Genomic DNA, 25,268 nt, shown 5'->3' on the forward strand with positions numbered 1-25,268 from the left:
CTTCTCCATCATCTCACGTCCTTTGCCAGCCTTGCTCTTTCCCTACAACAAGAGCGCAGTCGATAGCTTCGCGGGCGAGCAGACGACCAGTGCAAGACGGCGGGACCGAATCGACAACAACAACAACAACAACAACAACCACAACGGCCACGGCGGCGACAACGTTCTTTTCTTGATACCATTTTGAAACTCTCGGGCTAGCTGGACTCGGTTTCTTGACGGCTCTACTCACTCTTTCCGACTAACTATCTTCTACTCTTCTCGACAGTGTCGACTTTCGGTGGTGTGTTGTGTATAGGCAGGTTCCAAAGGTCACACATTGCAATCTTTCACGATGGGCTGCTCAGGGCAGGGTCGCAAGCATGCGGAGGTGCGACCCGAACAGAAATGGGATTACATTGTACGTTACCCCTCAGCGCACATGCATTGGCCGCCACTATACTGACAATTTGATCTTCAGAGTCTCAAGGACTTCAAGTCGGGCTCGTGTCTTACGGTCATGGCCTATGGCTACCTTTTCCTCTCTCTTCTGCTGTCCATTGCGGTCTACGGTGTCGATACCTTCACAGCCGTCAACCTTCTCGTCTTCGACAAGTGGTCAGGGGCCATTGCACCGACCCAGCTCGTCCCGTTCGACGTTTCCAAGTGGATCTTCTCTATCTGTATCATTGCCTCGTTCATCAATCTGGGATTTGAGCACATCCGTGCCATGCGAATCATGAAGCGGGGTAGTGTTGCCGAGTGTTATCTCGACAACTTGGCTGTGCGGCTCGAGAGTTCTCGCATGGGCAAAGGTCAAGGATGGAGGCGTTTCCTTGTCTTCGCCGAGCTTACTAAGTCGAAGAAGGGCGCTGAGTACATTGCGCTATTCACCTACTTCAGTTTCCAGTGTATGTTTCATGCCACGAACCCTTGAGTCGTACTGACAAACTGCAGCCTGGATCCGTGTCATCTTCTGCTCTGGCCCGCGACAGGCTGTGAATGCACTGACTCTGTACGCCGTTTATAGTTCGGCGCTCATTCCTGCCGATGGCGGGTCAGTCGATAAGACCCTTCTGAACTTCTTTGGCAAGATCGAGACGCTCGCCGCCGAAGACATTCAGCAAGCCCTCATTCTCTCGGGTATGCTGTTCACCCTTGTTATTTGGATTTTCGGTGCAATTTCTCTTCTCCTGGCCGCCATGTTTTATGTCTTCTTCCTGTGGCACTACATCCCGAGACAGGATGGTGGGTTGTCGGGGTACTGCGAACGGAAGATTAACAAGCGATTGATGAAGATCGTTTCCGCCAAGGTCAACAAAGCCATCGCCAAGGAGGAGCGGGATCGCGCCAGGGCGGAACGGAAGGCTGCAATGAAGAATGGCGAGAAACTGCCCGTCGGGCGTCAAGCAACGCTGCCGACCTTTATGGATGCCGGAAAGGACGACAAGTTACCTGATATGCCTATGCTCAACCGCACCGACACCATGGGTACACTGCCTCCTTACACCTCGCGCCCCGGAACGCCGGGCAGCATTGAATTGAGTTCGTTCGATCAGAAGCGACCGTTGCCTACGCGACAAGGTACGATGAACACAATGGCCTCGCAGAGCAGCTTCTCGTCTCGCGCTCCTCTTGTGGGTGGAGCTTCTCCGATGGGCATGGATCGATCTGCATCTCCAGCTCCTACGCTACCACAGATAGACATGAGCAACTACCCGCCGGTCAGACCCGGAACGGCCCAGTCGAATCGGAGCTTCGCTGGGGGTCCCCAGATGCCACCCCTGCATCGCGTCCAGACTAGTGTTGGGTCCAGCTTTGGGGCATTCCACACGGCAAGCCCATCGACTTACTCGCCCGACTCTCTGCCTGCCATGCCGGAACGCATTCTGTCACCCGCACCGCAAGGTAGCATGGACAGCTACAACCGACCAATGCCGAGAGCTGTCAACCAGTTAGGCGGACGACCACAAATGTATGACAACAACGGGCGTTCTAGTACGGCACCGTCGATGCCCAGGTCGGTCGATCAATTCAGTGGGCGTCCTGGGCCTCCTGGCCGACCAATGTACGACGACAACATGAGTGTGCGGGATGGGCGCTCTAGTCCAGCACCATCTACCTACTCGAGTCGCGGCCCACCAGCAAATGGACCTGGCTATAACGGCCCGTCTTTCCCGCCTCCTATGCGGAGTGCTACGAACCCGATGCCTTCCCCACAAAGACAGCACTTCGGCGGCCCGCCACAGCGCAACATGACGGCGCCAATGCCCATGCCCATGCAGCAACGGCAACCGGAAAATTACTATGCTCCTCCGGCGCGTCCCGGGACTGCTTCTAGTCAGCGTAGCTTGACTCGACCTAGCTACGGCTACGGCTACAATGGTGATGTGGAAGCCCAAAGGGGACCGCAATACTGAGCATTATTATTTATTTTGTTATTTTTCATGAGACGAGGATTGGCTTCCAGCATACCCATACTCACTTTGCAGCATAGATACATACCTTTGTACATTAGATGACGCCATGCCGTCCTACTTTCGCGATTCTGGACAAGACCCTAATAATTGGGCCGAAGGGTTCCAAAATACCCCTATTGGAAATTCTAGAAAGGCAAGCTTGACGATGGAGAGGCGTTTTGGTGCTCGATAGGATATGCCGATTTTTGCATGAGAGCTGGTATGAATTCAGCATGTTTTGTATCCTTCGTTTTGCCCGTCTTGTACGTTAACACCATGATACAACTACGAGGGTAGAAGCCTGCTGTTGGATACTGATTTGAGTGAGCACTGAACCCTTATTTTGCCGAAAGAGATTTATATTCTGCTGATTCGGACTGCGGTGATTGCATACACTGTTCTTTGCTGTCCCAGTGCGTCTAGACAAGTCCGAGAAATAACGGTAATAATAAAAAATAATATTAAATACGCCGTAGGTGTTAACCCTCGGTACCTCTACAAGTACTCCCTTAAGGGGCTATAGATGATATAGCGGGCCCTTAAGCCGCGTCGGGCGGTTATACAGGTAAACTTGTAGCCAAACGACTACTAAACCTCCTGTCCCTCCCTAAGTCTGTGCTACAACCCCTGCCTGAACTACCGATAAGCGTGGTAATGTGGCACTTAAATTCGTCCTCAGGGGTGGGATGCTGCTGATGTGCAGAAGATGCTCGACTATTTTTTTGTCGCGACAAGTCGTAGTATCTGCTAATTGGGGTTCTCGTCGAGCGTATACATCTCAACCATACGCTCAAGTGGATAGACCGTAACGTGGTCTAGACGCTCGCAAGAATCGCGGCGAGGGGGCGTGCTGCGCGCCTTCTATCGTGAGGGGACGGGTTCGCCGACGAGCGTTATCGGATAGGCGAGGTCCGATAAGGGGTCGGATTAACGATTCGAATTCTGGACCGGCTGTCGAGTTATATTCCGCCAACGTAGTGCTTGACGGTCGACTGGCTAGGATGCTCGTAATCCTAAACTGCACCAATCTCCCTATTATCGCTAGGTAGGCGAAGTCAACAAGGTGGGCAGCGCGCCGTAAGGGTTGACTAAACCCCCTTGTGTGTCAGCTGCGGGATTCGAACCCGCGACTCGTCACCGACCCAAGTGGGCGAGGCTCAAATCGGGACTTATCTACCAGCGAAGTGACCAACTACACCAGCCGACACGGTAATAATTTATGCGACATGAAATGCCAGTACAGATGTAGTACTCTACATTGCTATTTACTAGTACCAATGCGTACGTCGTGGACGTGCGGGGCACTCACTTCGTGTCCAGTGCCGCGGTATTTCACTGACACGGTCTGGGAGAGTTGGCTTGATCGCCGTGGAGAGGGTCTCAAGAAACTTCCGTCATTGCTGGAGGCGAATGCGGTGGCTATGGCTACGAAGGCGCCCTCGTAGATGTCGCCCATTTGTGGATTCCACATCGCGGTCTTGGCTGAATATGTGTAATTCAGGGCTGCTCAGTCGCTGATATTTGTCGAGGCAGTTCTACTGATTTATAGGTCGCCTTGGACGATGCATAAGTAGTCAACCCACACTTACTGCATGCCCAGCTTCCGGGTGACTGGAACGGCGTCTTTGAAAGTCTCGGATAGGTTGGCCCACGCAATATCCTGCTGAACTTCGTCTAGGTTGGCTCGAGTCGTGATGAAGCTGTTGGAATCGGCCCAGCAATGACGGAATGCCGCGTACAAAGGAAAGGCGCGGATCGTACGGGCACTGGCACTGGCACAGGCGAATAGGAGGAACATAAAATAATGCAGCTGTACCGGCAGTGACGTTGTTGATATGACGGGCATGTGACATTTGCAAACGTCCTTCGTCAGAAAGGTAATGGAGGACACAACGAGGCTGTAGATGGGACACACATGATCCAATGAGCACCTGTCACTAAAGTCAAGCTTTAAACACACCATGTCAGGTGTGCTCGAATCGTAGAGTGGTAATTTGATCATTGTAAAACTCATGTCATCGACAACCGTACACTGCAAAAGGAGTCCTCTGTCTACATGTTGCATGACGTAGCAACACTTACACATATGTGAGGTATACCATCAGAACTCCGCACCAGCCCTCATTAGGACGAGATGTTCATGTAATCTGATACACCGGCCAGCGCCCAGCCCGTAGGCTCCAATTTCCTTCCCTGTATCCTTGTAGATGGTTCTGATTTTCTCTGGTATAAACGCCTTGCCGTCCGGTGAAGACATAATCCTATCCCTTGTTGCAACCCATCCCGTCCGATATCTGCAATTTTCATATATGAGGTGGTGGCACATGTAATGCTTTGACTCCCTGTCAATGTTAAGGGCCGGTACAAAGGTTTGCTGATTCTCCTAAGTGCTTCGTCATCACGGCCTTGAAGTCCTTCTCATCAACCACTGCACCACTGCCTCCACACTTGGCCTTCTTCTGCAGATCAGAGCAGAGACCGTCGAGGTCGATGTCACCAGTCTGGACCTTGGGGCAGTTTTGCAATTTCTCCCTATTCGCATATTAGCATTCGCGATACTCAAAGTGAGTGCAAAAATTTCCACGTACCAAATGTTGTTACAAGTGAGAAGTCTCCCGTTAGCACCAGCAACGATGGTATCGTCATTCTCCTTCGCCGCATCGATCTCGGCGACAAGATTCGTCTTGGGCAAATTCGGGGTTGGCGCCACGTTGAACGGAGTGGTGAAGTCAGCATCAAAGGCATCATTGAAGAAACTGTCGTCAAATGCATTATTGGAAAGAATGTTTTCCTGTGGCTCACGGTAATCCCCGAAAAGCTGGGGATCGAACTGGCCCCCGTTTTGCTGTGTGAGCCAATCAAAGTTGGTGAAGTCTACATTGCCGAACTCGCTAAAATCTGCAAGAAAGCATATTAGTACTTGCGCCCAGTTTCGAGCAACATTGAGATACAGCACTTACGACTTGGGTTATCAATTATAAGACCAAGCTGCTCTTCGCCAATGGTGGTCAACGTATCCAGGGGTTTGGAACCCAATGGTGATTGAGTGAAGGGTTCGGGTGAAGTGCCGCAAGATGAGCTGGGACCAGCGTTGGACGTGGACGAAGATGAGGGCGACCCGGAGTTTGTGCCGCCTCCAAGGCTGCAAGATGTTGAATCCAGACTGCTTCTAGACGCATTATTGTTTGCAGTGTCATAGGGCGAGTTGTTCAGCATTCCACAAAACTTGGAAAGCGCGTCTCTCTGTGCATCCGAATTCTCACGATTCGTCGTGGTTGCAGAGCTGGCCTGATCTTTCGATTTGTCCGGCGATCTCGATTGTGAGTGCGGGGTAACATTGGTTGCTGACAAAAGCAAGGACGAATGATCTTTGTTGGCGTTGGTCGTAGTTTGTGGGCCTGGAAGCATACCAAACTTGGGAAACTCAAAGTGGAAGTTGACGTCGTTCAGGTTGTTGACGAGGCCTTGGCCAAATCGTGGCGGGTTCCGTGGTAATGGGGCGGGCCGTGAGGAGTTGTTCATCATTAACAACCTCTTTTTGTATTCGTTTAGTTCCATCGTCATCTTTTCCACCTGAGCACGCAGTTGGTTGTTCTCGCTATTGGTGCTTTCAGAAGCCTTCTCAAGCTCCTTGACTTTGGTCTCCAGATCCTTCAAATGTTGTTCTTTGCGCTCACGGAAAGCACGCTGGGCAGCACGATTCTGAGCCTTCCTCTTCTGCATTGGTGGTTAGACTACCATGGCAGCGACATACGTGATGTAAGAATGTGACTCACGGAACTTGGCTCATTTGTGAGCGGCTTGCGACCGGGTTTCTTAGGGACTTTGCCCTCACTCTCCCGCCGCTTCCCGCCGCCTTCCTCCTTATCATCCGTATCTTCGTCGGGATGGCTTCTCTTATCGCCACCATCATTCTCGGGGGAACTGCCGTTGGAGCTACCGTGCGTAGTACTTGGCAGATCTCCAATCATCTTGCCAACGTTGTCGTTGGTTAAGTCAAAATCAAAGTTACCATTGGGATCGAAGTCATAATCGTAGTCCAAATAAGGGCTCTCCTGAACAACATTTGAATCGCCGGCGCTGGAATCATTTTGCTGCGGCGACGCGGTGAAGGAATGAGGAGACAGTGAAAGAGGGTTCCTCGGAGGCGATGCAGCAGTTGGCTGATTCGAAGTGAGAGCGCGGAATAACAGGTTCTGCTGTTGAGGGGTAAGGATGAAGTTTGGTGGCAAACCGTCGGTGCGAGGCGAAGCCATCGTGACGAGAGTGACAATTATAAATACGGCAAAGACAGAAGACGAAAACACAGAGTTGGTTGAGTCAGAGTCGACCAAGTTGTTGAGGTCGAGCGCTTGAAAGCAGGCGCAATCTCACTGCTCTGGCCAACTAAGGATGACAACAGTGTTGGCCAGAACTAAGAAGCCGATCGTAGTAAGTTGTGGGTGCCGTTAAGCGCGAGGTACTGACATTCGCTCCAACCACGTAATTGTCGTTGATATCGTTGCGACCGTGTCTGATCAGTTCAATCGGGCAACGACGTCGGTGGGGTTGAGGATCACGATGATGAAAAAGTCGCCTCGAACGTTCTTGAACGTGAATGTCGGAAGAGGCACACAGGGTGACGAACGTTCCGACAGGTTGTAAGAAAGTAGCTGCCTGACACTGGCAACACGCCCCTCTGATTTTAGAGGAACAAACGGAAGTGGTCACAATCTCTTGGTGCAATAGTATGCGAATGATGAAAATTCCTCGAGACGGTCACAAGCATAGAAAGAATTCGAGAGGGGCAAGGAGAACGGCCGTTTCCGATTTGTAAGCGCCGTACAGATGCTTTACGTGGAGGTTGGAGGGAGTGGCTGAAATGGATTGCACCGGTCGAATTCACGGGTTGAACGAAAGGCAAGGAATGGCATAGACAGCTTTAATTGGTGAATCGGGTTTAAATGCGGAGTTTACTAATCAAACACCCGCCTCTGCCCCTCATTCTATATTATGCACGCCCTTCAATCCCAGTCTGGCGGCGTCAGTCGGTCTGCCATCACTCCGTCTCGGCCTGTCTGAAGCCTGAGGCTAGAGGATCCATACTTCACTGGCTTCGATAAGGGCGACCTTTATGAAGATTTTTGCGTTGGTCCAAATGCTGCTATCATACCGTGAGCATGGTAAGATACCGTTCCATGCTGTGGTTCATATGGATGGCGGAACACCACGATCACTACTGACATATGCAGGATTATTACTATATGTAAAATAAATCTACTCCAAGCACATTCGATTCGGGCTGGCCGTGTACGCCCAAAAGGGATACATTGTCTGGTGGGACATGTGTACAAAAGCAGCAGGATATCATGGGTGGCGAATTCTAGCTTGATGACAGCGGTCGAGAACAAGATTGCCAAGAGGCGTTTGGCTCGCTCTTGAGGATCTGGGAACCCCCATCTTATGGTCATTGCCCCCGGCAGCCGACATCGAAATTTCACGCTGCATGGATACTTGTCGATTATCAGGGCAAGTGCTTACTCTTAAGGATACGTTGCAGTTGATCGACACAAACCTAGCCTTCCCTTAATAAAAGTTCCAAACAATTGAACAATTGAATCAGTGCCTCGTGTAAAGTGATAAGATGTCTTCGGCCGTTTATCGATGGGAAGGCTGCAGCGGAGCGAGATCTGTCTCTGAAAATCACAGATTTAAACATTAGGATGGCTATGTACTTTCCTGTAAACACTTGGTTGAGATCCAGCGACTATAAACTGGACAGAGTGTTCGCTTGTTCCAATGTGAATCTTGAAATCCTTACTATGTACATAACATCGAAAATTCCCCGCCGACTTTCCATAAGGAAAGCTCGTTGCAGTGATGCCATTGTGGCACGTGATTGGACTGGGAAGCCCCTTGCAAGCAATCCCCCGCATTTGGCATGGTGGAACCGATTTGATGACTCTAGAAAGGGAGCAGCCAACCACAACATTCACCGTCAGATCGAACTCATCAGCCTTGTCACTTGAGCCATTGCAACGCATAGTGTCTCACCGTTGCTGACCAGTGTCCAGGTACATCGGACAGTTCTCTCAATAAACCAACTAAGTCAACAGTTTTTTCCCATTGCTGACCCATGGTCTTCTTCGAGCCATGGATCTAGCATATGATCATATCGCCGAAGAGGCTCTTCCGAAGGGGATAAAAGACAACGAGAAATCATCGGAGAACACCAAGCCCGAGCAGCTGCAGTCGCCCACTCTAAATGACGAAGTACAAGATGCGTACCGTGCCTTCTCCTCGAGTCCTTGGGGCTCGAGACTTGGGGATTTCTTTGGAAATGTCGTGAAACAGGTATGTTCTAATGCCCCTCATCAATGCTGGTAATTCTAGACACTTACGCCTTCTACCACATAGGGCGAGTCCGTATACCGTGAGGCGTCGCAAGAGATTACCTCTCTGGGCGTTGATGCCGCGAAAGGCGCTGCCGATCTGCGCACTTCCCTGATCAACAGAACCCGGTCCTTGTCCCTGGTGACTCCCCCAAACGCTGCAGGACCAAGTAACCAGGCTGCTGGTGATAAGGAGAAGGAAGGGATCACACCGACTGATGCGAGGAATATGACCTCTGAGGAGGCAATCAAGGAGTCTGAGTCCGTCATCTCCCGCCTGAAGGCAGAAGCTGCCAAGCGACTGAAGGACATCCAGAAGGCTGAGGACGCTGCCGATGAGGCTCTACTTAAGTTTGGCACGAATCTGAGGGATTTTCTTAAAGAAGCCGTCAGCATCGCGCCCCCAACAACCACAGGGGATGGGCAAGGTAGTACGGTTTTATTTGAAAGCAAGGATGCATCTGGAAAGCGGGTTATCCACACGTCAAGATATGATGCTCAACTACATGTCATTCACACCACGGCCGACAGTTTCACCAACGATCCCGTTAGCGCTGAATTTGCGCCGTGGGTTAAAGACTTCAACATCGATAGCAAGACTGAGGCTATCAGTAGCGACCTGGCCAAGTATCCCGAATTGCGCAGCACGATGGAACGGGTGGTGCCCGACCAAGTACCGTATGCCAGCTTCTGGAAGAGATACTACTTCCTCAGACATAGCATCGAGACTGCCGAGGCTAGACGTCGCGATCTTTTGAAGGGTATATTGAATCGATTCCTAAAGTTGTAGCTATACTAACTTTGATACAGCTGCTTCGGCAGAGGCTGAGGATGACGGGTGGGGTGAAGACTCTGACGATGAGGCAGCAGAACCAAGCAAGCCGACGGACAAACCGATGAGACCAGCTTCGGCCGAATCCTCTACCACCATCCACCCACCCTCAGACACGAAATCAAACAAGGCTCTTCTGAAGCCTTCGGAGCCCCGCAAGTCCAACGATGAAAAGTCGCAAGCAGACAGCGACACCAGCTATGATGTTGTAGGGGCCACGTCTGGAAACCCAAGTCAGGCGCCCAATTCGCCCAAAGAATCGCCCGAGGGCGATGAGAGCGATGACAGCGAAGAAGAAGACTGGGAATAGGAACAATCCTCTAGTTGTGCACCAGTCGAAATTCAGTGGATGCTTGCTGTGTAGGTCCTCGGAGTACGTTAGGCGTTGGCACTGATTATGTTGAATGCTTTGGAAGCTTTGTACACCCCATTTAGGCATAATAATAGTCACAGAGCGCTTTTTGGTATAAAATCTTTGCAACTTTCATCGTTTCTTCCGTGTGACCTTCTCGAATCCATCTTCGTCGATTTCGGGCTGGGGTTTCTCTTTCCGTACTGGCGCCAAGGCCGGCGCCTCGTCCATCTCCACATCATCGTCGTCCTCGTCGTCATCGCTCTCCCAGTCGGTATCCTGATCCACATCCGGCGCCACCTGCAGGACAATCTTCTTCCCCTTGCGGCTCTCGAACCGCCTCCTCAGCTCGTCAACACCCTCAAACTGGTCCCTCGCGCACGCCGCCCGCAAACGTATGATCTCATTGGCCGTCTCATGGCTCGAACCGTCGTCGACTGCGACCTGGTACTCATCGGCCATAACTTGCAGCAAACGCTCCTCGACGTACTCGGCATCGGGCTCCTCATGGTCCTCGGGCTTCTCCTTGCCGGATTCGACGAGCTTGGCCAGGGCCACAAAGCTCGGAAACAGCTCGACTATGGCCCCACAGAACCAGTCGCGCACGTCTTCCGCATTCTCATCGCTCCAGTTGTTCTGCACGGCGACGGTGAGGGCGGGCCAGAGGTGGAGGGACAGGGCGACGGCTTGCTCGAAGTTTTGTTGTCGGATTTGGGCCAGTTTCGCTGTGAGCGAGGATTAGTGAATACTGCAGCATGGCTTTTTCGAACATTACTCACCAGGCGAAGACACCTTGGACTGGGAGGTGGAAGTCTGCGACGCCATTTCAGGTTGTCCAACTCAAGATCTTGGGCAATTGTCTAGCACCAACGAGATCCAATGGAGGGGTTCGTCAATATTTTTGGCAATGCTTGAATTTCGCAGGTTTCTGCCACTGGTGACCGCCTGGGCATCATCTATGGGCAGCTACAGTCGCTCGCCCTGTAAATCGCCGTATCTCAAGACGACCCAACCAGTGGAACGTTTAACATCTCCTCCAAGCCAATTTGGACCTTATTAACCCAAGTCGTCATATAATAATAGTCAAGATTTTCTCAGGAAGTGGCTATGGAATCACTGCAAAAAATATCTGCGCACCTGCAAGTTATCGTCGCATCTGCGTGGGGTCCAGACCTCAGTGGATCTGGGAGCTACTCTGAAGCACGCCCCGCCAAAACCCGTTCGCCTGCATTTGACATGGTCATTTCCGCATTTGGCAATGTGGCTGTTTCTTTGAGTGCACCTGCGATGACATCAGCGCCTCGGTGTTGCTGATGAAAATCCAAGTCGTCTTGAAGGAAGACAATGAGTGGACGACATTCCCCAAGTCATGGTCGCTTGACCAGCTATTCCGCATGGCAAAGTGCAGTACCACACAAAATGGAATGGCCTCTTCTGGGATCTACTGTCAGTCGTTTCAATGACGACCGTGCTGCCGCCCACCTGTATGGGTCCTGAATGAGATTGTCACTCTCCTTTCTGAGACCTTGAGGCTCGCGCGACGTACACAACCTTACTTGTAGACCGCAGCCATGAATACTGCAACGGTCTCCATGGCGGTTACGCCTACCGTAATTTCAACTTTCATGTCTCATGTAGGTCAACACCTGAAAGGAGTGAACATGCCTTTTTTACCTTATCCTGTCGGAATTTAGTGATCTCTGAGCTACTATACCGGAAGCCGGGTTCGGACCACTCGGGAGAGTCGAGACAACCATTTTATAGGGAATGGTCGAAGCTAACAAGCCTCCCATTCTCTAGTACCTCAATCGGAGGCCCCTGAAGCAGCGTCCAACAGCCCATCTCTCCTACGACGAAGGCCTACATCTTATTAGGTCCTTCTTAACTTTCGCGGCACAACACACTGTGGAAGAACTACAGACCTTCACGTCACAATGGGTGCCTCACCCTCAATGGGTCAAAGTCGATACCGTTGAGATTCCTGTGGAGAAGGTGGATGAAGCTGCTACAGCTATACAAGACCAACTTGGGCCAGTAGGCATCAGAAGAGTAGGCGGAAAGACGTGGTGGCAATGGCGCAAACCGAAGATACCCCTCGAAGCTGAGTGGGTGGAGATGCGGGCTGACCGACACGAGCGCAAGGAGTCGGGGGAGCCGGGAAAGCGAGTTATGCTGTACGTCCACGGAGGGGCATACTTCTTCGGGTCCGTCGACGAACATCGCTACCAACTACAGCGCCACTCGAGAAAGCTCAAAGCAAGACTGTTTGCGCCCAAGTACCGGCTCGCGCCTCAATTTCCCTTCCCTTGCGGTCTTCAGGACTGCCTAGCTGCATACTTGTATCTGCTGACGGTTCAAGATCCAACCACCGTCATCTTCGCGGGAGACTCTGCTGGTGGTGGGATGGTCTTGAGCTTACTTGTCGTCATTAGAGACAGAGGCCTTCCTCTGCCCGCGGGTGCTATTCTCATTAGCCCCTGGGTTGATCTTACACATTCTTTTCCAAGCGTGGCTAGCGAATGTCCTTTGGACTACATTCCGTCTCATGGCTTTCATCACAAGCCCTCAACATCTTGGCCACCACCCAATAGCGACGAGCATGCTATGCTCGTAGAGCAGGTAAAAATGCACGCCGACTTGAGCCAGGCAAAACTCGGGAAACAGGCTTCAGTGGAGATGCAGCAAGACGACAGAGACGCAGCTGAAGGTTCTACACCGCCTGCTCAAGATGTAGCGCCAGATCTCCTTTCGATCAATCTCGATGGCAAGGAAATATACTTGAAAGATCAAATCCAGGTAAGCCTGTTATTCTTCCATTTTTGAAACCGTAACCCCCCTGCCCAAAACAAGAATGAATGCTTACGATGGGTAGATGTACACTACTAACGATATGCTCTTTCATCCGCTTGTCAGCCCTATCATGCAACCAACCCTGGGCGGCCTTCCACCACTGCTCATTATGGTAGGTGGTGGTGAATTTCTCCGAGATGAGCAGATATACTTGGCTCATAAGTGCGCAAACCCGACCGAGTATACGCTGGATGATGCTCGGATGGATGATTTGGCGAAGGAGCAATTAGCACGCTTCAAGCCAACAGATGTGCAACTCCAAGTATGGGATGACCTCTGCCACGTAGCACCAACACTCAGTTTCACGCGTCCGGCCAAGTTTATGTATCGATCTATCGCTCAATTTGGAGCTTGGGCTCTTGCACGAGCACAGCATACCGAGATTGAAATTCTTGATGACGATGATATCTCCGTCATTTCGAGTGAAATCGGTGGCTCTCGAACGCCTACGAGGGAAGAAATGAAATCCTCTACACCGGAAGCCGTTGGCAAGGCTGGGGATGAACTTCCGGTCTTCAAGAGCCATATGATTCGCCAGCGTGTGGATCGCCACGGTATACTCACCCCTTTAGATCCGCCGACGGATCTACCTGCTTGCACCATGGATCCAGCCAAAGTCGGCACACTACAAGAAGGACCAGTTCGAAAGTGGCTCGAGGCTCGCAGGCATTTGGACCACCGCTTCGCCGCTACTCGCGCCAAGATACACAAAGCCCGTCTCAAAGAGATGATAGCTGGCTACAAGGATTTTCCGGGCGAAAAACCCCCTCCCAGCGCGCTTGCAGGTCGGCTGCACAAGGACTACGAGACTGACCCTACCAAGAAGAAGAAGAAGAAGGGCTTGGGTCTTGCGCTGTGGTCACTGTGGGGTTCAAAGCACGACGAAATGACCGTTTCTCGTAAGCAGGATACGGACGAGCCGCAACGCAGAGTCACTACTCAAGGAGGCGCTGGTGCCCGCAGTGTGGGCGATCTTCAAAGACAGGAGCAGCACGTTCGGGATGACCATCAGACAACAGCCGATGTGGCGGTAGCTGGGGCCGCACTTGATGATACGTTCGAGGAGGAGCCTGTTACTAGCAGTACCCCTCGAACCAGTCGTCAGTCCTAGGAAGTTGTAGCCACATTAAGTGTATTAAATGATTGATTGTATTATAGACTGATGTCTGTCGTAAGGTTTAATTTTAATTCAAGATACTTGAAAGAAACCAAATCAAGTAATGGTAACTTGTATGATGTTTAGCGAGATCTTCTCAAAGTTTATCAGTTTTGTTGGCAGACTTTTGATGGCTATTATGGTATTCATTCATGCGTAAATAACGGGTATGAGCAAGTTAAAGTGACGACCCTGGAGCACCTTAGTTAAGTGTGGGTTTTAGTCCTCTCTACTTCTACGATCGACACAATGCCCGCTCTTCAACCAAAGGTATTTTGGTTTATGTTATCCAGGGGTTGACCGCTAAATAATCGAAGTTCAGCTTCGCAGCAACAATTTAGGTGAAAAGTGACAGGGCTATAACTTCCCGCAGAAACAGGAAACTACAGTTTATATTGACGCTTTAGGGGCTAACTTTTCCACCACCGGTATCTTCCATGTCAACAGAGAGCTTGGCATTCCCATGGACTTATATCGTGACTAGACACTACTAGAGAAGTACCGTAGCCACAGGCTGCCTTTTGACAAGTTCAGTATGTGTATATGAGCACAATGTACAAAGTTGGTATAGTACAAGCATACGGTGCTTGAAAAAAGACAACTCGGGTATTGCTCGAAATCCGATCACCAACTTTGACGATCTGCGATTTCCCCGTCAGATCCGTATAAGCCGTTCTTGGGTGGTCAGTCAGCCAACGCCCCGACAATTTAACCCGCAAGTAAAGTATAGGCTCTCAATCCAATCCGTTCTCAGACTTCCACCGCTCCAGATACAACTCGGGACTCTTGGGACCTCCTGCTGGGCCATCGTAGGTGCCCCTTGTTCGTGGCATTCTTTGTGTTACGAACGGCGTCAACTATAAGATGATAGCATTAGCATTCATACGTGCAATGGAGCACAACCGTATTCCTTCCTCCCAGCTCTTTGAATAGAGACTACGGACTGCCAACATACTTTGAACTCGTTCAATCCCTCCGGCACAACATACGTCCGCACTTTGTTCCAATCTATAATGTATCCTCCAAACTTGGTGTGGCTACCCATAGATCCAGTGCGCGTGCCCTTGTAGAATCCCTTCTTTATATCCTTCGTCGTCAGCGGCAGCTTGCGGTAAGCGGCACGGAGCACGGTGGTGGGCTGCATGATGGGATTGATCCGTGATTTTCTGGTTTATTATATCCTCAGTCACTTGTGTGTGTGTGTTTGAGGTTGACTCTTGTCCAGGTTGCTGTCTCAATTCCGTCGCGTGAAGCTGCAAAGCTCATTGTGTATGATCCAAATCCCAAATTCTTGACAGGGGGTCTCGGTGAATGGATCCCGCCCCGATAGCCCCACCAAATATCACAAGGACCCCTGTCAACCCCCGCCACTGGCAGAAAAAAGTCAGGCACACCGCCCAAATTTGAATGGTTTACTTGATGAATAGTTTGAAACTCTTTGACGTTCAAGGTTAATTGGGACACTCGACAGCGTCAAGAGCCATATATAATCTACTATGTCTGGGCGACAATCTCACGGACGTCCTCTTCTTGGTGGACCAAGCGCCAACGCAAAGCGGAAACAGCAGACATCCAAAGCGAAATCCAACAAGAAGGCGCTCAATGCCTTCGCCATCGCGTCCGAGGAATACCAAGAAAAGCCGAAGCGTACCCCTCGTCAACGAGAACTAGAGACAGATCTTAGCGGCGGAAAGCGTCCCAGAGCAGGAGATGTTGATGATGACGAAGACGACGAGGATGGTGGGAATGAGGGGCCGCCTAGGAAGATGCGCCGCGGCGCCAAAGATGACTCCGATGTAGAATACGGAAGCGATAGCAGTGGCAACGAGTGGAAAGTTGGAGTTGATGACGATGATGACTCTGAAATCGAAAGTGACGATGCCTTCGGGGATAGCGACGAAGAGAGATTCGAGGGGTATACGTTCGGTGGAAGTAGGAAAAAAGCGACCAAGGGCGGAGAGGATTCAGAAGATGAAGCCGACGGGGCTTCACTAGGATCAGATGCGATAGATCTCGCAGCTGCCTTAGATTTGTCCATGTCCGAAGACGAGCCCGATGCCGCAGGAGATAAAGACTCAGAAGACAGCGACTCCGAATCAGACGATGGCGCGTCCAGCAGTGAGTCCTCAGATGATGACATGGAGGACGGAGAAGACGTTTCCGGAATGAAAGACTGGGTGAAGAAGTTCGCAGGAGTCGATGACGAAGACGAGGAAGTACAATTGGCCACCGCACCGAAAGCTAAGATCGGACTCAAAGATTTAGGTCTTCTAGGCATCAAAGATCCCCAACTCAAGAAGTCGCTCAAGCTCATGAGTAAGGAGGAGAAATCGAGCAAACCACAGAAACTTGATGTGCCCCTTGCGAGGAGGCAGCAAGCTCGCCTAGATCGCAGTGCTGCCTACGACAGTACCAACAAAACACTAGACAGGTGGACTGAGACGGTGAAGCAGAATCGAAGAGCGGACCATCTCGTATTCCCACTGGCCCAGACAGAAACAGGCCTTGCAAGACATGACAACACTGAAATCCAGCCCTTAAATCGGCAGGCAGCAGGGTCCGAACTGGAACGAACTATTATGTCTATCATGGAGGAGAGCGGCTTAGGTCCAAGTGCTGAGAAAGCAGCCGAAAACCCGCTCGATGATGGTGAAGAGCAAGCACTTTCCAGAAAGCTGTTGCAGCAACAGAAGCGACGCGAGAGAGAGCTTAAGTCTCGTGAAGATGCTAGGGCAAAGCGGATCAAGAAGATTAAGAGCAAAGCCTATCACCGCGTTCACCGGAAACAAAGGGAGCGAGATGAACTAAAGGAGCATGAGGCGAGGGCGGCAGCTGGTGAAATCGACTCGGATGAAGAGCGCGAAACTCAAGATCGACAGCGAGCCATGGAAAGGATGGGCGCGCGGCACAGGGAGAGCAAATGGGCCAAGATGTCTAACAAGGGAGGTCGTGCTGCTTGGGACGATGACGTTCGTGTGGGCATTGCCGACATGGCTCGTCGTGACGAAGAGCTTCGCCGCCGCATCGAAGGTAGAGCCGCCAATGATGGCTCCGATGACGATGATTCAGACTTCTCGGGCGATTCAGATGACGTAGATGACAGAAAGCGTCTCCTCAAAAAGCTCCAGGGTGTTGAAAGACCTGAAGACGACACCTCTGGATCGAAGCTTATGAATATGGCTTTCATGAAGAAAGCTGAAGCAGCCAAGAAGAAGGCCAACGATGACATGGTCGCTCAGATACGGAAAGAACTTGGATCTCATGATGAAATAGTGAACAATTCTGAATCGGAAGCCGAGGAGATTGGCAGAAGGAGCTTTGGCGTTTCTGCTATTCAGAGGGATGGGGCTTCCGCTGTTGAAAAGAAAGTCAGGGCCAACCGGAAATCCCTGGCTTCACTTGACACCCCTTCAGAAAGCAAGACAGAGCAGCCGGATTTTACGGAGCCAGCACCGAATCCTTCAGCGGGGGCGTGGGCTGCACCGAGTGCTAGTACGGCGGGGCCACGTCGAAAGCAGAGGAAGGAGAAGACAGATTCCAGCGCCGACGTACTAGATCTGGACGCTGGATTGGCCGTCATAACACAAGCAAAATCTTCTGAGCCGAAGCCCAAGTCTAAATCCAAGTCTGGTACTCAAAAAGCCGTGGCGCTCGCCGACGATATATCAGACGACGAAGACAGCCACATGCCCATCCAGTTCCATGACCAGAAACTGCTCGAAAAGGCGTTCGGCGGACTGGACGCAATCGCCGAGTTCGAGCAGGAGAAGCGCCAGATCGAGGAGGAAGACGACGAGAAAGTCATCGACAATACCCTCCCGGGCTGGGGCAGCTGGGTCGGTGAGGGCGTCAGCGCTCGCGAGAAGAAGCGAAACCAGGGCAAGTTCCTAACCACAAAGGAGGGTACCAAGCCCAAGGACCGCAAAGATGCCAGATTGCAACACGTCATTATCAACGAGAAGCGTATCAAAAAGGTGAGATTACTAACCCCCTACCAGCTCCTAAAGCGCCAAGGACGAAGATGAAAACGAACGTTATACTGACGCGCTGGTTACAGAACTCCAAATATCTCGCCTCGCAACTACCATATATCTATGAGAATACCGTGCAATATGAACGCGCTCTAAGGTTGCCTGTCGGCCCGGAGTGGGTTACGAAGGATACATTCCAGAACGCTACGAAGCCTAGGGTCATCATGAAGCAGGGAATCATCAAGCCTATGGAGAAGCCAATGCATTGAATGGTGGTGCTGTAGCCTCGGTAGATGGACTTTTGGAGAATGCCAACTGTCGAGTCGTATATATACTGGAAAAGGGGCATTTTGATGGGCCAACTAGATTAGACTGCCCTGGCTGGTCCAGAATAGACGTGTCCGTGATGTCAATCCAACGATGCAAATATGTCCGGCCTAGTAAGTGATAACCTCAGAAACTGGAGTTGCACGTTACGATTCAATGTCATCCTCCACCTCGAGTATATGTAACCCCTAATCAGGGAACCTCGAAAGGGGTCGTCAAACTTGACACAAACCTTGAGTAGCCATCTAGTGTATTGGGTATAATGATAATCAAGTTCCGTAAATGTACGGCACCATTCATTCATCATCGTCGCTACTATCTCCGAAGATAGCCTTGAGCACCGCATCTTGCGCCCGCTTTCCCTCCAGCGCTTCATTCACGCTCGCGTCTATCTCGACCTTTGCAGGTTGCAGTGGGGGTGCTGGCTCTTTGGCCCTTGCTGCATCATCTGTATTTGAGGAGGCGCTCTGAGCTTGTCTCACCAGCTCATCGAGCGTTATAGCCCCCGTACTCATCACTTCTCCCATTATCTCTCCGGCGTCGGCTGGATATGGCGAAGGATTGACGGCCGCTGCCGCCGCAGTAGCTGGGGGGGTAGTCTTCCTAACCCCGAGGTCTTGCTCCGCCTCTGGTTGTACATGTGCAGGCGGCCGTACGTTGAATCTCTTGCACAAAAGCCGCGTGGGATAGAAATCGGTCACCGATCTCGTCATAGCGCCATACATGCCCAGCCTAGCCGCCTCCTCAGACGGATCGGCCGGCTTGGGCATCGGTTTTGACAGCAGCTCCGATTCGGTTGGCGCAGCCCCTGATGAACCGCTATTGAGTTTCGACGTGGTAGATGTCGTAAACCGCGACGCCATCATGCCCGTCATGGGCTTGAAGATCTTGGCACAGCTCTGGAACTCGCGCAACTCGCGAAGCCAGTCATCTGAGCTCATCCCAGCGGATTTCGCAGGAAACGCAGCTTTGCTGAACCCGGCCGCATGTTCGAGGTACGCACGATAGCGGCTGCGCTTCGACTCGTTGTCGGCGTATGGGGCGGTGCCGCTGGCGCCGCGGGTGAGCGCGGCAATGGCGGTTTCTTTCTCGAGGACGGGCAATTGGGAGAGGAGGTCACGCTGGCGCTCTTCGGGCGTGAGGGCATATTCTTTGGGGATTTCGCCTAGTGCTGGGGGGAGGTCTGTCTTGCCGGTTGCGGCGGCAAGGTGCTCGCGGGCGGAGGCGGAGAGGAAGTCGAAGACGGATTTACCAGGCAGTTGGGCTTCGCCGAGTAGTTCTGCGCGGGATTTGGGGTCGAGGATGGATGCTTTTGCGGCTTCGGCGGTAGACACGAATTTTGCTGAGGCGGAGGGGTCGTTTTTGGGCTGCCTGGAGGACTTCCAATCTGGGGGTATTTGTGGTGGAGGGTACTTGACCTCGGAGTTGATCATGGGTGTGAGGGTGTCCGTCTCGGTGCCAAAGACGAAGCCGTCGAGGGGTAGGCGTCCATCGTGGCATTTTCGTAGATTCTTGGCTGCTTTTGCCAGTGCGCTCTTTCGTGGTATGAAGACGGGTGCGGATCGCAAACTTGGGTTTGCGGCTGTCATAGCAGCCTTCTTCTTTTTCTTGTCCCCGCCTATTACCCTGTTATATGATATTCGGGGGCCGATTTCGTAAGGATCCTCGTCGTCTGATCCATTGTCGTTCAGTATTCCGATGCCAATCCCGCCTCGAGCTGGCTTAGGCTTTTTTTTCCCTAGAGAGCTGGCCAGCCGTCTGGGCCTTGTCAACGGCCCGTCTTCGTCTGCTTCATCGGAGCTCCCACCACCATCCTTCTTCATCCCAGACACAGCAGGAGCCAATTTTGATTCTCCAAAATACCCCAAGCCCTTGCGGTCCAGCTTCTTGACGAAGGAAATCATAGAAACGTTCTCAGGCGCAAAGAGATGCGTCTCTCCGTCCTCTGCCTGCGCACCAGGCTTACTCGCAACGTCCAGCCTCGCTTTCCGACGAACTTTCGGTCCAATGCCCTGGCCATCCTTCCAGCCCATCTTCCTCAACAGCTTCACCCCCATGGTCTCTCCCCGGACCCGAAAAAGATCCGCCATGCCCCCACTTGCCCTCCTCGCAGCATCCTCCTCGGTAGACCCCAATCCCGCAAACCCCCCGGCCATCCTCACTTTCTCGCTTTCAGCCTTATCCGCCAAATCCTCCTCATCCATGAAGTCCTCTACCCTCTGCCTTCCGCCATCCTTATTACCATCAACAACGCCATTCTTGCTGGCGCGATTGCCCCTCGAGCTGACAAACGTACTTGGCGCCCACCCCTCTTTAGATCCGACCGTATTAAAGTACCCGGCGCTGAAGCCGCCTGTGAATGCACCATGCAGTCGCTTGCGTCCTCGCTCGTCCCTCACTTCCTGCTTCCACACGGGCACGTACGAGCCATCGTCGCGCGTCTCGGCGTCGAGGGGGGGCAGGGGAGTGCCGAAGACTACGTAAGGTGACTGTTGCGCTCGGAGGTCGCTTTCGAATTGCGCGCGCGTTCGTTTGGTGGACATGGACATGGGGAAGTTGGTTTCGTGGGGCGTAGGTGGTATGGAGGGTGTTATGACATGTTGGGGAAGTTGGATTGTTGTTTCTTCAACTTTCGTCAGACCTCGAGCTTCAAATGTTTGGTACGATAAAGCTTAGCTTATCGAACCGCCGTGGCGCGCTCTGGAGGGCCAAATTACAGCGCTTACAGTGGGGTCCCTGTACACTAAAGTGGCCGACACTACCCGCAACCGCAAGTTGAGAATAGGGGAGATGGCTGATGCGTATAAGTCAAAATCTACACGGTATCTGGGCAGTCAAGGTGTACAAACACAATGTTTTTACTGGTGATTCAACAGGATAGAACAGAGCCGGTTTCAACTGCTACACATCAGGTGTGATTATAGGAGCGAGGCAAGGCTAGAAATCGACATTGCCAGGTCTCATCCATTTGCCATCATAGCATCGTTAGGTACGTCGTAAATACAACCCTTCCCAAACCCAGGCAACATGCCCTATTAAATTACCGTTATTTCTCCCGCCGCATTATTTATTACGTCAAGGTGAAACTCCTACTCGTCCCCTCAAAAGCCGCAATGCCACCCCCAATCAACGCCTTTCTATCCCCATAGTACTTGATCCTATACGTGCCCGTCTCGGCATCAGACTCCGTCTCCCAGCTGATGACGACGTCGCTGTAACCCAACACGGTATTCGTCCGCGTCCAGGTGTAGACCAGGAACCAATCACTGTCATCACGTACCTCCGTCCACTCCGTACCGACCAGCTTCTCGACAGCGGCAAAGGTGCCCTCGAGCCGCAGGTTGTTCCGCGGGTTAGCTCCGACGAACGTGGCGTTCACGACGGCGCCGCGGGCGTATGTGGTGTTCGGCTGGACTTTGCAGTCGCCGAAGGACGATCCAAGGGGGGCAGCATCAAATACCACGCCCGAGATGAAACTGAGCGAGGTTTCACGGTTGTCAGGCGGCGAAGGCCCAGCGGGCGGTGCTCCTGTTGCTGTGGGGGAGAGGTAGTGCAATTTGCTGACAGTCAAGTTGATGTAGGCGGGCAGTTCCCAGGGGCCGTATAGAGTCGATGCGCCCTCGTACCGCTGGATTGCATATTCCTCTGGCGTGGCGCAGTAGTGCGCATACGTGTTTGCCGGCCCGCCGAGAACAACCATGGGCTCCTCGTCGAGGAACTCGGATACTGCCTCCTTGACTGCGGCTCTCCAGCGGCGTCCGGCCATGGTGGTTGCCTCGCTGGGACTGATGATGATGACGAACTGGCCGACGCGCAACACCTGCATATCCACGATGTTGGGGCTCCAGACGTATGGCTCAGACAGCTCGCCGACGTCGAGTAGAACCGGCTTGGGATACTGGCAAGCCTTTTGCTCTGCGGATGGCTCCCTGAGGACACCGCTTACAAGTGCCCAGAGAGGATTCGCGTCAGGGCTACCTGAATCTGCCTGCGTGAAGTCAAATGCGCCAGGGCCATCAGTGGTGCCTGCTGCAAACGAGTATCCTAAGGCAGCGGGACAGGTTTGAACCTCGGTGCCATTATCCAGGGAAAACTTGTAGTATTGCATATCCTGATAGAAATGGAACGACTTGACGCTTGCTCCCACGACAAGGGTGCCTGAAGAGCTCAAGGAGTCCTACGAACGGCGAGTTAGACACAGTCGGAATACGTTAACCTAGCACGGGGCTGTGCTTACGAAGACTGACTTCGCACCAGCGTACTGGCGCCTCCCAATTTCGTAACAGCTGGAAACTCCAAGATCCAAGTTCCCGAAGAGGGGGCCGCGACCATGGCAACTTTGAGATTTGCCATCAGCACAAGTGCTGTTCTCGTAGGAGCACATTTGACCTGATCCATCATCGCACCTAGATATGTCGTCAGTAATGAGTACTAAACATGAGAGTGAGACTGACCAAGCCCCCAAAACGTTCGGCGTGGTGTCGCCGACATTGGCCTGGGAGAAACCGGCGACGAAGCCTTCGGCAGTGCTGGCGTCACCTTGGAGCTCTTTCTCGAACATAATGGCCGCCACTCCCTTGTTGTCACCGGTCACGTGGGTATTGTTTTCCAACATGGACGTGCCGTGGACAGGGTACCATGACAGTAGACCGATGTTCTTGCTATCTGAAGCACGCTGAAATCTGAGCACGGTCATCGTTTTGTCGGTGCTGTCTGGGTACTGGGCTCGTTCGGACGCAGGATTGGCCATATACGCATATAAACTGCGGCTCAAGTTGCCATCTGTGATGTTCACAGTTCCTGTTCAATGTGAGTTACGACATTCGGCTCAGTCCAGTGTAGCACTTGGGTGCCGTACCATAATCAAGGTAGCCCTGGAACCGTGAGGTTAGCTTCAGAATAGGTCCGAGTGACACTAGGTGTGGAAACTGACCTCCTCGAGCGATGCGTGAGCTCTTTGGATAGAGAGCAGAGCGCCATCGACGACAGCCTGGTAACTCTGCTTGTCGAAGCCCAAACTGGTAATCTGAGGCAACAGATAGTTGAACCATGCTCCTGGGCCCGAGTGCGAATGAGTTCCCGTGACAGCCACATTTGACTGTCCATACATGGAGTAGTCGTCTCCAAGCGCAGCCAAGCCATCCAAGATACCATATCTCACCGCAGTGTCGCCCGATTGCGTATCCAGAATTAGATACACGAACCGATCGTCCGGGTTGTCGACATCGCCAACAATAAAAGCTCGCGAATAGATGCGTTGCCGCAACCCCGTGCCCGTCTGGGCCGAAGAGGCGTACCCAGCAAAGTTCAGCTCGACAACGGGCCCAGTTACATCAGCTTTGCCAACCCCAAGGAGGTACTTGTCCCCTATTGCCGTTGCGCGGGCTTTAGACAGCAGAGGTGTGCCGAGTTGGGGTTTATGCCGGATATCGAAGCCACGTCTCTGGACTGGCGCATTCAACTTAGATACAACAAACACACCCAGGACGAAGAAGAAAACGACCGAGAACATGGCAAATATGGAACGTCTCGGGACCCGAAGGCCGTTCTGGTGCTGAAGTGGAGCCATGCTTTCAGGGAGGGAGTCCTATCCAAGCACGGTTTTCAGTGCCAAATTTTCCTTGTTAGTTGTACGACGGGAATACGTCTACGGAGATCTGGGTGCTACACCCGGGTCCAACCAGGCGGCATCGTCAAGCCTTTTATTCTTTCCAGCTGGGTTAGGCGATCAGGCGTTTCCTATCGGAAGGTGCGAACTGCTGGCCCGCATACGTACGTTAGGTACCCAAGATAGCAAAAGCCTCGGTCATCGAGCACTCTAGGTCATAATCTCGTCTAGAGCTAGATAGGCCTCCCCTCACACGAATGCAACGTCGGCGATGACTTCTCTTTTCTTGTATCCACGGTTCAGGCCCCGTGCTGGCCGATTGTGTATGGCTATCTTTGGTAGGTCAATGATGCCTTGCTTTGTTTCTTTCCCCGCCACAACGTGCCAACCTGCAGCAAAGCTGGAATGCCGCTCTGGGAGGCACCCAGTCGGAGGACAATTTGCACAAACAGGGCAACTGTACTACGACGCGTTCTTGCCATGTTGACTGGTTGGCTGCGGCAGCACAGCTTGGCTCACATGCTGCCGCCGGCGTGGGAAATGCCAGCACGACCATACTGCTGATCCTATGCTTCACTGGACTTTGTTTTTGACTCCGTGATGCCCGTGATGGTTGGTCGTTGGAGGCCACCACCATGTAATTGCGGGGTCGTATGTCCATCGTCACTGACTGGTGTCACCCCCATTGCAGTAAATAATAGATTTGGGGTGTGCCTCCTTTTGCGAGCTCTGACGAATGACCGCCTCAGAAAGCTGGATACGAAGCCGCAGCTCCCTCGGCATCCGGCCTCTGGGTCTGGTTCGTTTTCGTCGAAAATAGTTGCTGATAGTATGGTTGGACGGTGGATGGGGAAAGCTATTGACTAGGCTTCGGCTCCAATCTCGACAATCCAGGTCACCCCTGACCTTTCCTGCTAGTGTTCCCGAGACCTGTCCCTGAAAACAAGGGTAACGTCATACCTGGGTTCGCGTGGGCGAAAGTCTATCTATCAGTCCATTCGCGTTCGATGCTACCATACCACATTTATCGTCCAGGGTTATCACATATCAAGATGATAACGGCACACATAACCTGGCACTTGGAAATTATTAATACTCCTTCTCAAAGCAGACATGCGCCCGCGCCTCGTGCACAGGCGGTGTATATTAAACCTGACTCGAATACAAGAGAAACCAGGAAACGCCTGCGACCACGGGGGTCACGTTGTGTTATCGATCCGGCTGCAGAGCGAGGTCACATTGTCTGATTCTTAGCTGCGAACCTCGACAACTTCGGTGTACGGACTGCTCGCTGTTTCCTTCACTTCCTCCCCAGTTCTTATCTTGTCGGACCAAACCGAATAGCCAACCTAGCTCTTACTGC

General features: G+C 52.3%; 9 protein-coding genes and 1 non-coding gene across 10 annotated transcripts; 4 read left to right on the plus strand and 6 right to left on the minus strand.

Annotated features, from left to right (window-relative positions):
* Positions 1–334: 334 nt before the first annotated feature.
* On the plus strand, positions 335–2,399 carry BCR38DRAFT_411199 (uncharacterized protein; the record flags this gene model as incomplete). Its single annotated transcript, XM_040858549.1, has 3 exons — positions 335–400; positions 461–890; positions 937–2,399. The coding sequence occupies 3 exons, from the start codon at positions 335–337 to the stop codon at positions 2,397–2,399; spliced, it is 1,959 nt and encodes a 652-aa protein (XP_040713392.1).
* Positions 2,400–3,541: 1,142 nt separating this feature from the next.
* BCR38DRAFT_t248 lies at positions 3,542–3,644 on the minus strand. The gene has a single exon. It is a non-coding gene; the product is annotated as a tRNA-Thr (tRNA).
* Positions 3,645–4,789: 1,145 nt separating this feature from the next.
* Positions 4,790–6,694, minus strand: BCR38DRAFT_459226 (transcription factor PAP1-domain-containing protein; the record flags this gene model as incomplete). Its single annotated transcript, XM_040862254.1, has 4 exons — positions 4,790–4,970; positions 5,027–5,336; positions 5,399–6,155; positions 6,215–6,694. The coding sequence occupies 4 exons, from the start codon at positions 6,692–6,694 to the stop codon at positions 4,790–4,792; spliced, it is 1,728 nt and encodes a 575-aa protein (XP_040713393.1).
* A 1,876-nt stretch (positions 6,695–8,570) lies between these two features.
* Positions 8,571–9,951, plus strand: BCR38DRAFT_459227 (uncharacterized protein; the record flags this gene model as incomplete). The annotated part of the gene is made up of 3 exons (XM_040862255.1): positions 8,571–8,771; positions 8,835–9,570; positions 9,620–9,951. 3 exons carry the CDS (start codon positions 8,571–8,573, stop codon positions 9,949–9,951), a joined length of 1,269 nt encoding a protein of 422 aa, XP_040713394.1.
* Positions 9,819–10,978, minus strand: BCR38DRAFT_31836 (Pre-rRNA-processing protein TSR2-domain-containing protein). Its single transcript, XM_040854741.1, has 2 exons — positions 10,773–10,978; positions 9,819–10,718 (listed from the first exon to the last, which is right to left on the minus strand). The coding sequence occupies exons 1-2, from the start codon at positions 10,816–10,818 to the stop codon at positions 10,126–10,128; spliced, it is 639 nt and encodes a 212-aa protein (XP_040713395.1). The 5' UTR covers positions 10,819–10,978; the 3' UTR covers positions 9,819–10,125.
* Positions 10,979–11,285: 307 nt separating this feature from the next.
* BCR38DRAFT_439870 (Alpha/Beta hydrolase protein) lies at positions 11,286–14,056 on the plus strand. Its single transcript, XM_040860665.1, has 3 exons — positions 11,286–11,627; positions 11,794–12,789; positions 12,866–14,056. Exons 1-3 carry the CDS (start codon positions 11,565–11,567, stop codon positions 13,952–13,954), a joined length of 2,148 nt encoding a protein of 715 aa, XP_040713396.1. The 5' UTR covers positions 11,286–11,564; the 3' UTR covers positions 13,955–14,056.
* A 677-nt stretch (positions 14,057–14,733) lies between these two features.
* On the minus strand, positions 14,734–15,143 carry BCR38DRAFT_487076 (mitochondrial ribosomal protein L27-domain-containing protein; the record flags this gene model as incomplete). The annotated part of the gene is made up of 2 exons (XM_040864107.1): positions 14,734–14,856; positions 14,955–15,143. The coding sequence occupies 2 exons, from the start codon at positions 15,141–15,143 to the stop codon at positions 14,734–14,736; spliced, it is 312 nt and encodes a 103-aa protein (XP_040713397.1).
* A 352-nt stretch (positions 15,144–15,495) lies between these two features.
* BCR38DRAFT_348557 (Utp14 protein-domain-containing protein) lies at positions 15,496–18,239 on the plus strand (the record flags this gene model as incomplete). Its single annotated transcript, XM_040856431.1, has 2 exons — positions 15,496–17,973; positions 18,057–18,239. The coding sequence occupies 2 exons, from the start codon at positions 15,496–15,498 to the stop codon at positions 18,237–18,239; spliced, it is 2,661 nt and encodes an 886-aa protein (XP_040713398.1).
* Positions 18,240–18,416: 177 nt separating this feature from the next.
* Positions 18,417–21,201, minus strand: BCR38DRAFT_31866 (uncharacterized protein). The gene has a single exon (XM_040854744.1). It carries the CDS (start codon positions 20,844–20,846, stop codon positions 18,594–18,596), a length of 2,253 nt encoding a protein of 750 aa, XP_040713399.1. The 5' UTR covers positions 20,847–21,201; the 3' UTR covers positions 18,417–18,593.
* Positions 21,202–21,367: 166 nt separating this feature from the next.
* On the minus strand, positions 21,368–23,809 carry BCR38DRAFT_347258 (Neutral/alkaline nonlysosomal ceramidase; the record flags this gene model as incomplete). The annotated part of the gene is made up of 5 exons (XM_040856331.1): positions 21,368–22,474; positions 22,535–22,703; positions 22,752–23,097; positions 23,156–23,171; positions 23,231–23,809. The coding sequence occupies 5 exons, from the start codon at positions 23,807–23,809 to the stop codon at positions 21,368–21,370; spliced, it is 2,217 nt and encodes a 738-aa protein (XP_040713400.1).
* Between the last annotated feature and the right edge of the window lie 1,459 nt (positions 23,810–25,268).

This window comes from Pseudomassariella vexata (genome assembly GCF_002105095.1).
Source record: "Pseudomassariella vexata strain CBS 129021 chromosome Unknown BCR38scaffold_10, whole genome shotgun sequence".
Lineage (NCBI taxonomy): Eukaryota > Fungi > Ascomycota > Sordariomycetes > Amphisphaeriales > Pseudomassariaceae > Pseudomassariella > Pseudomassariella vexata.

Bases quoted from the DNA above. Each gene is read 5' to 3' on its own strand.
- BCR38DRAFT_31866 (XM_040854744.1), bottom strand. From the start codon at position 20,846: ATGTCCATGTCCACCAAACGAACGCGCGCGCAATTCGAAAGCGACCTC.
- BCR38DRAFT_439870 (XM_040860665.1), top strand. From the start codon at position 11,565: ATGAATACTGCAACGGTCTCCATGGCGGTTACGCCTACCGTAATTTCA. The intron at 11,628-11,793 runs GTAGGTCAACAC...CCCATTCTCTAG, and splicing joins TTTCAACTTTCATGTCTCAT to TACCTCAATCGGAGGCCCCT. The intron at 12,790-12,865 runs GTAAGCCTGTTA...TACGATGGGTAG, and splicing joins ACTTGAAAGATCAAATCCAG to ATGTACACTACTAACGATAT.
- BCR38DRAFT_31836 (XM_040854741.1), bottom strand. From the start codon at position 10,818: ATGGCGTCGCAGACTTCCACCTCCCAGTCCAAGGTGTCTTCGCCTG. The intron at 10,719-10,772 runs GTGAGTAATGTT...CCTCGCTCACAG, and splicing joins GTCCAAGGTGTCTTCGCCTG to CGAAACTGGCCCAAATCCGA.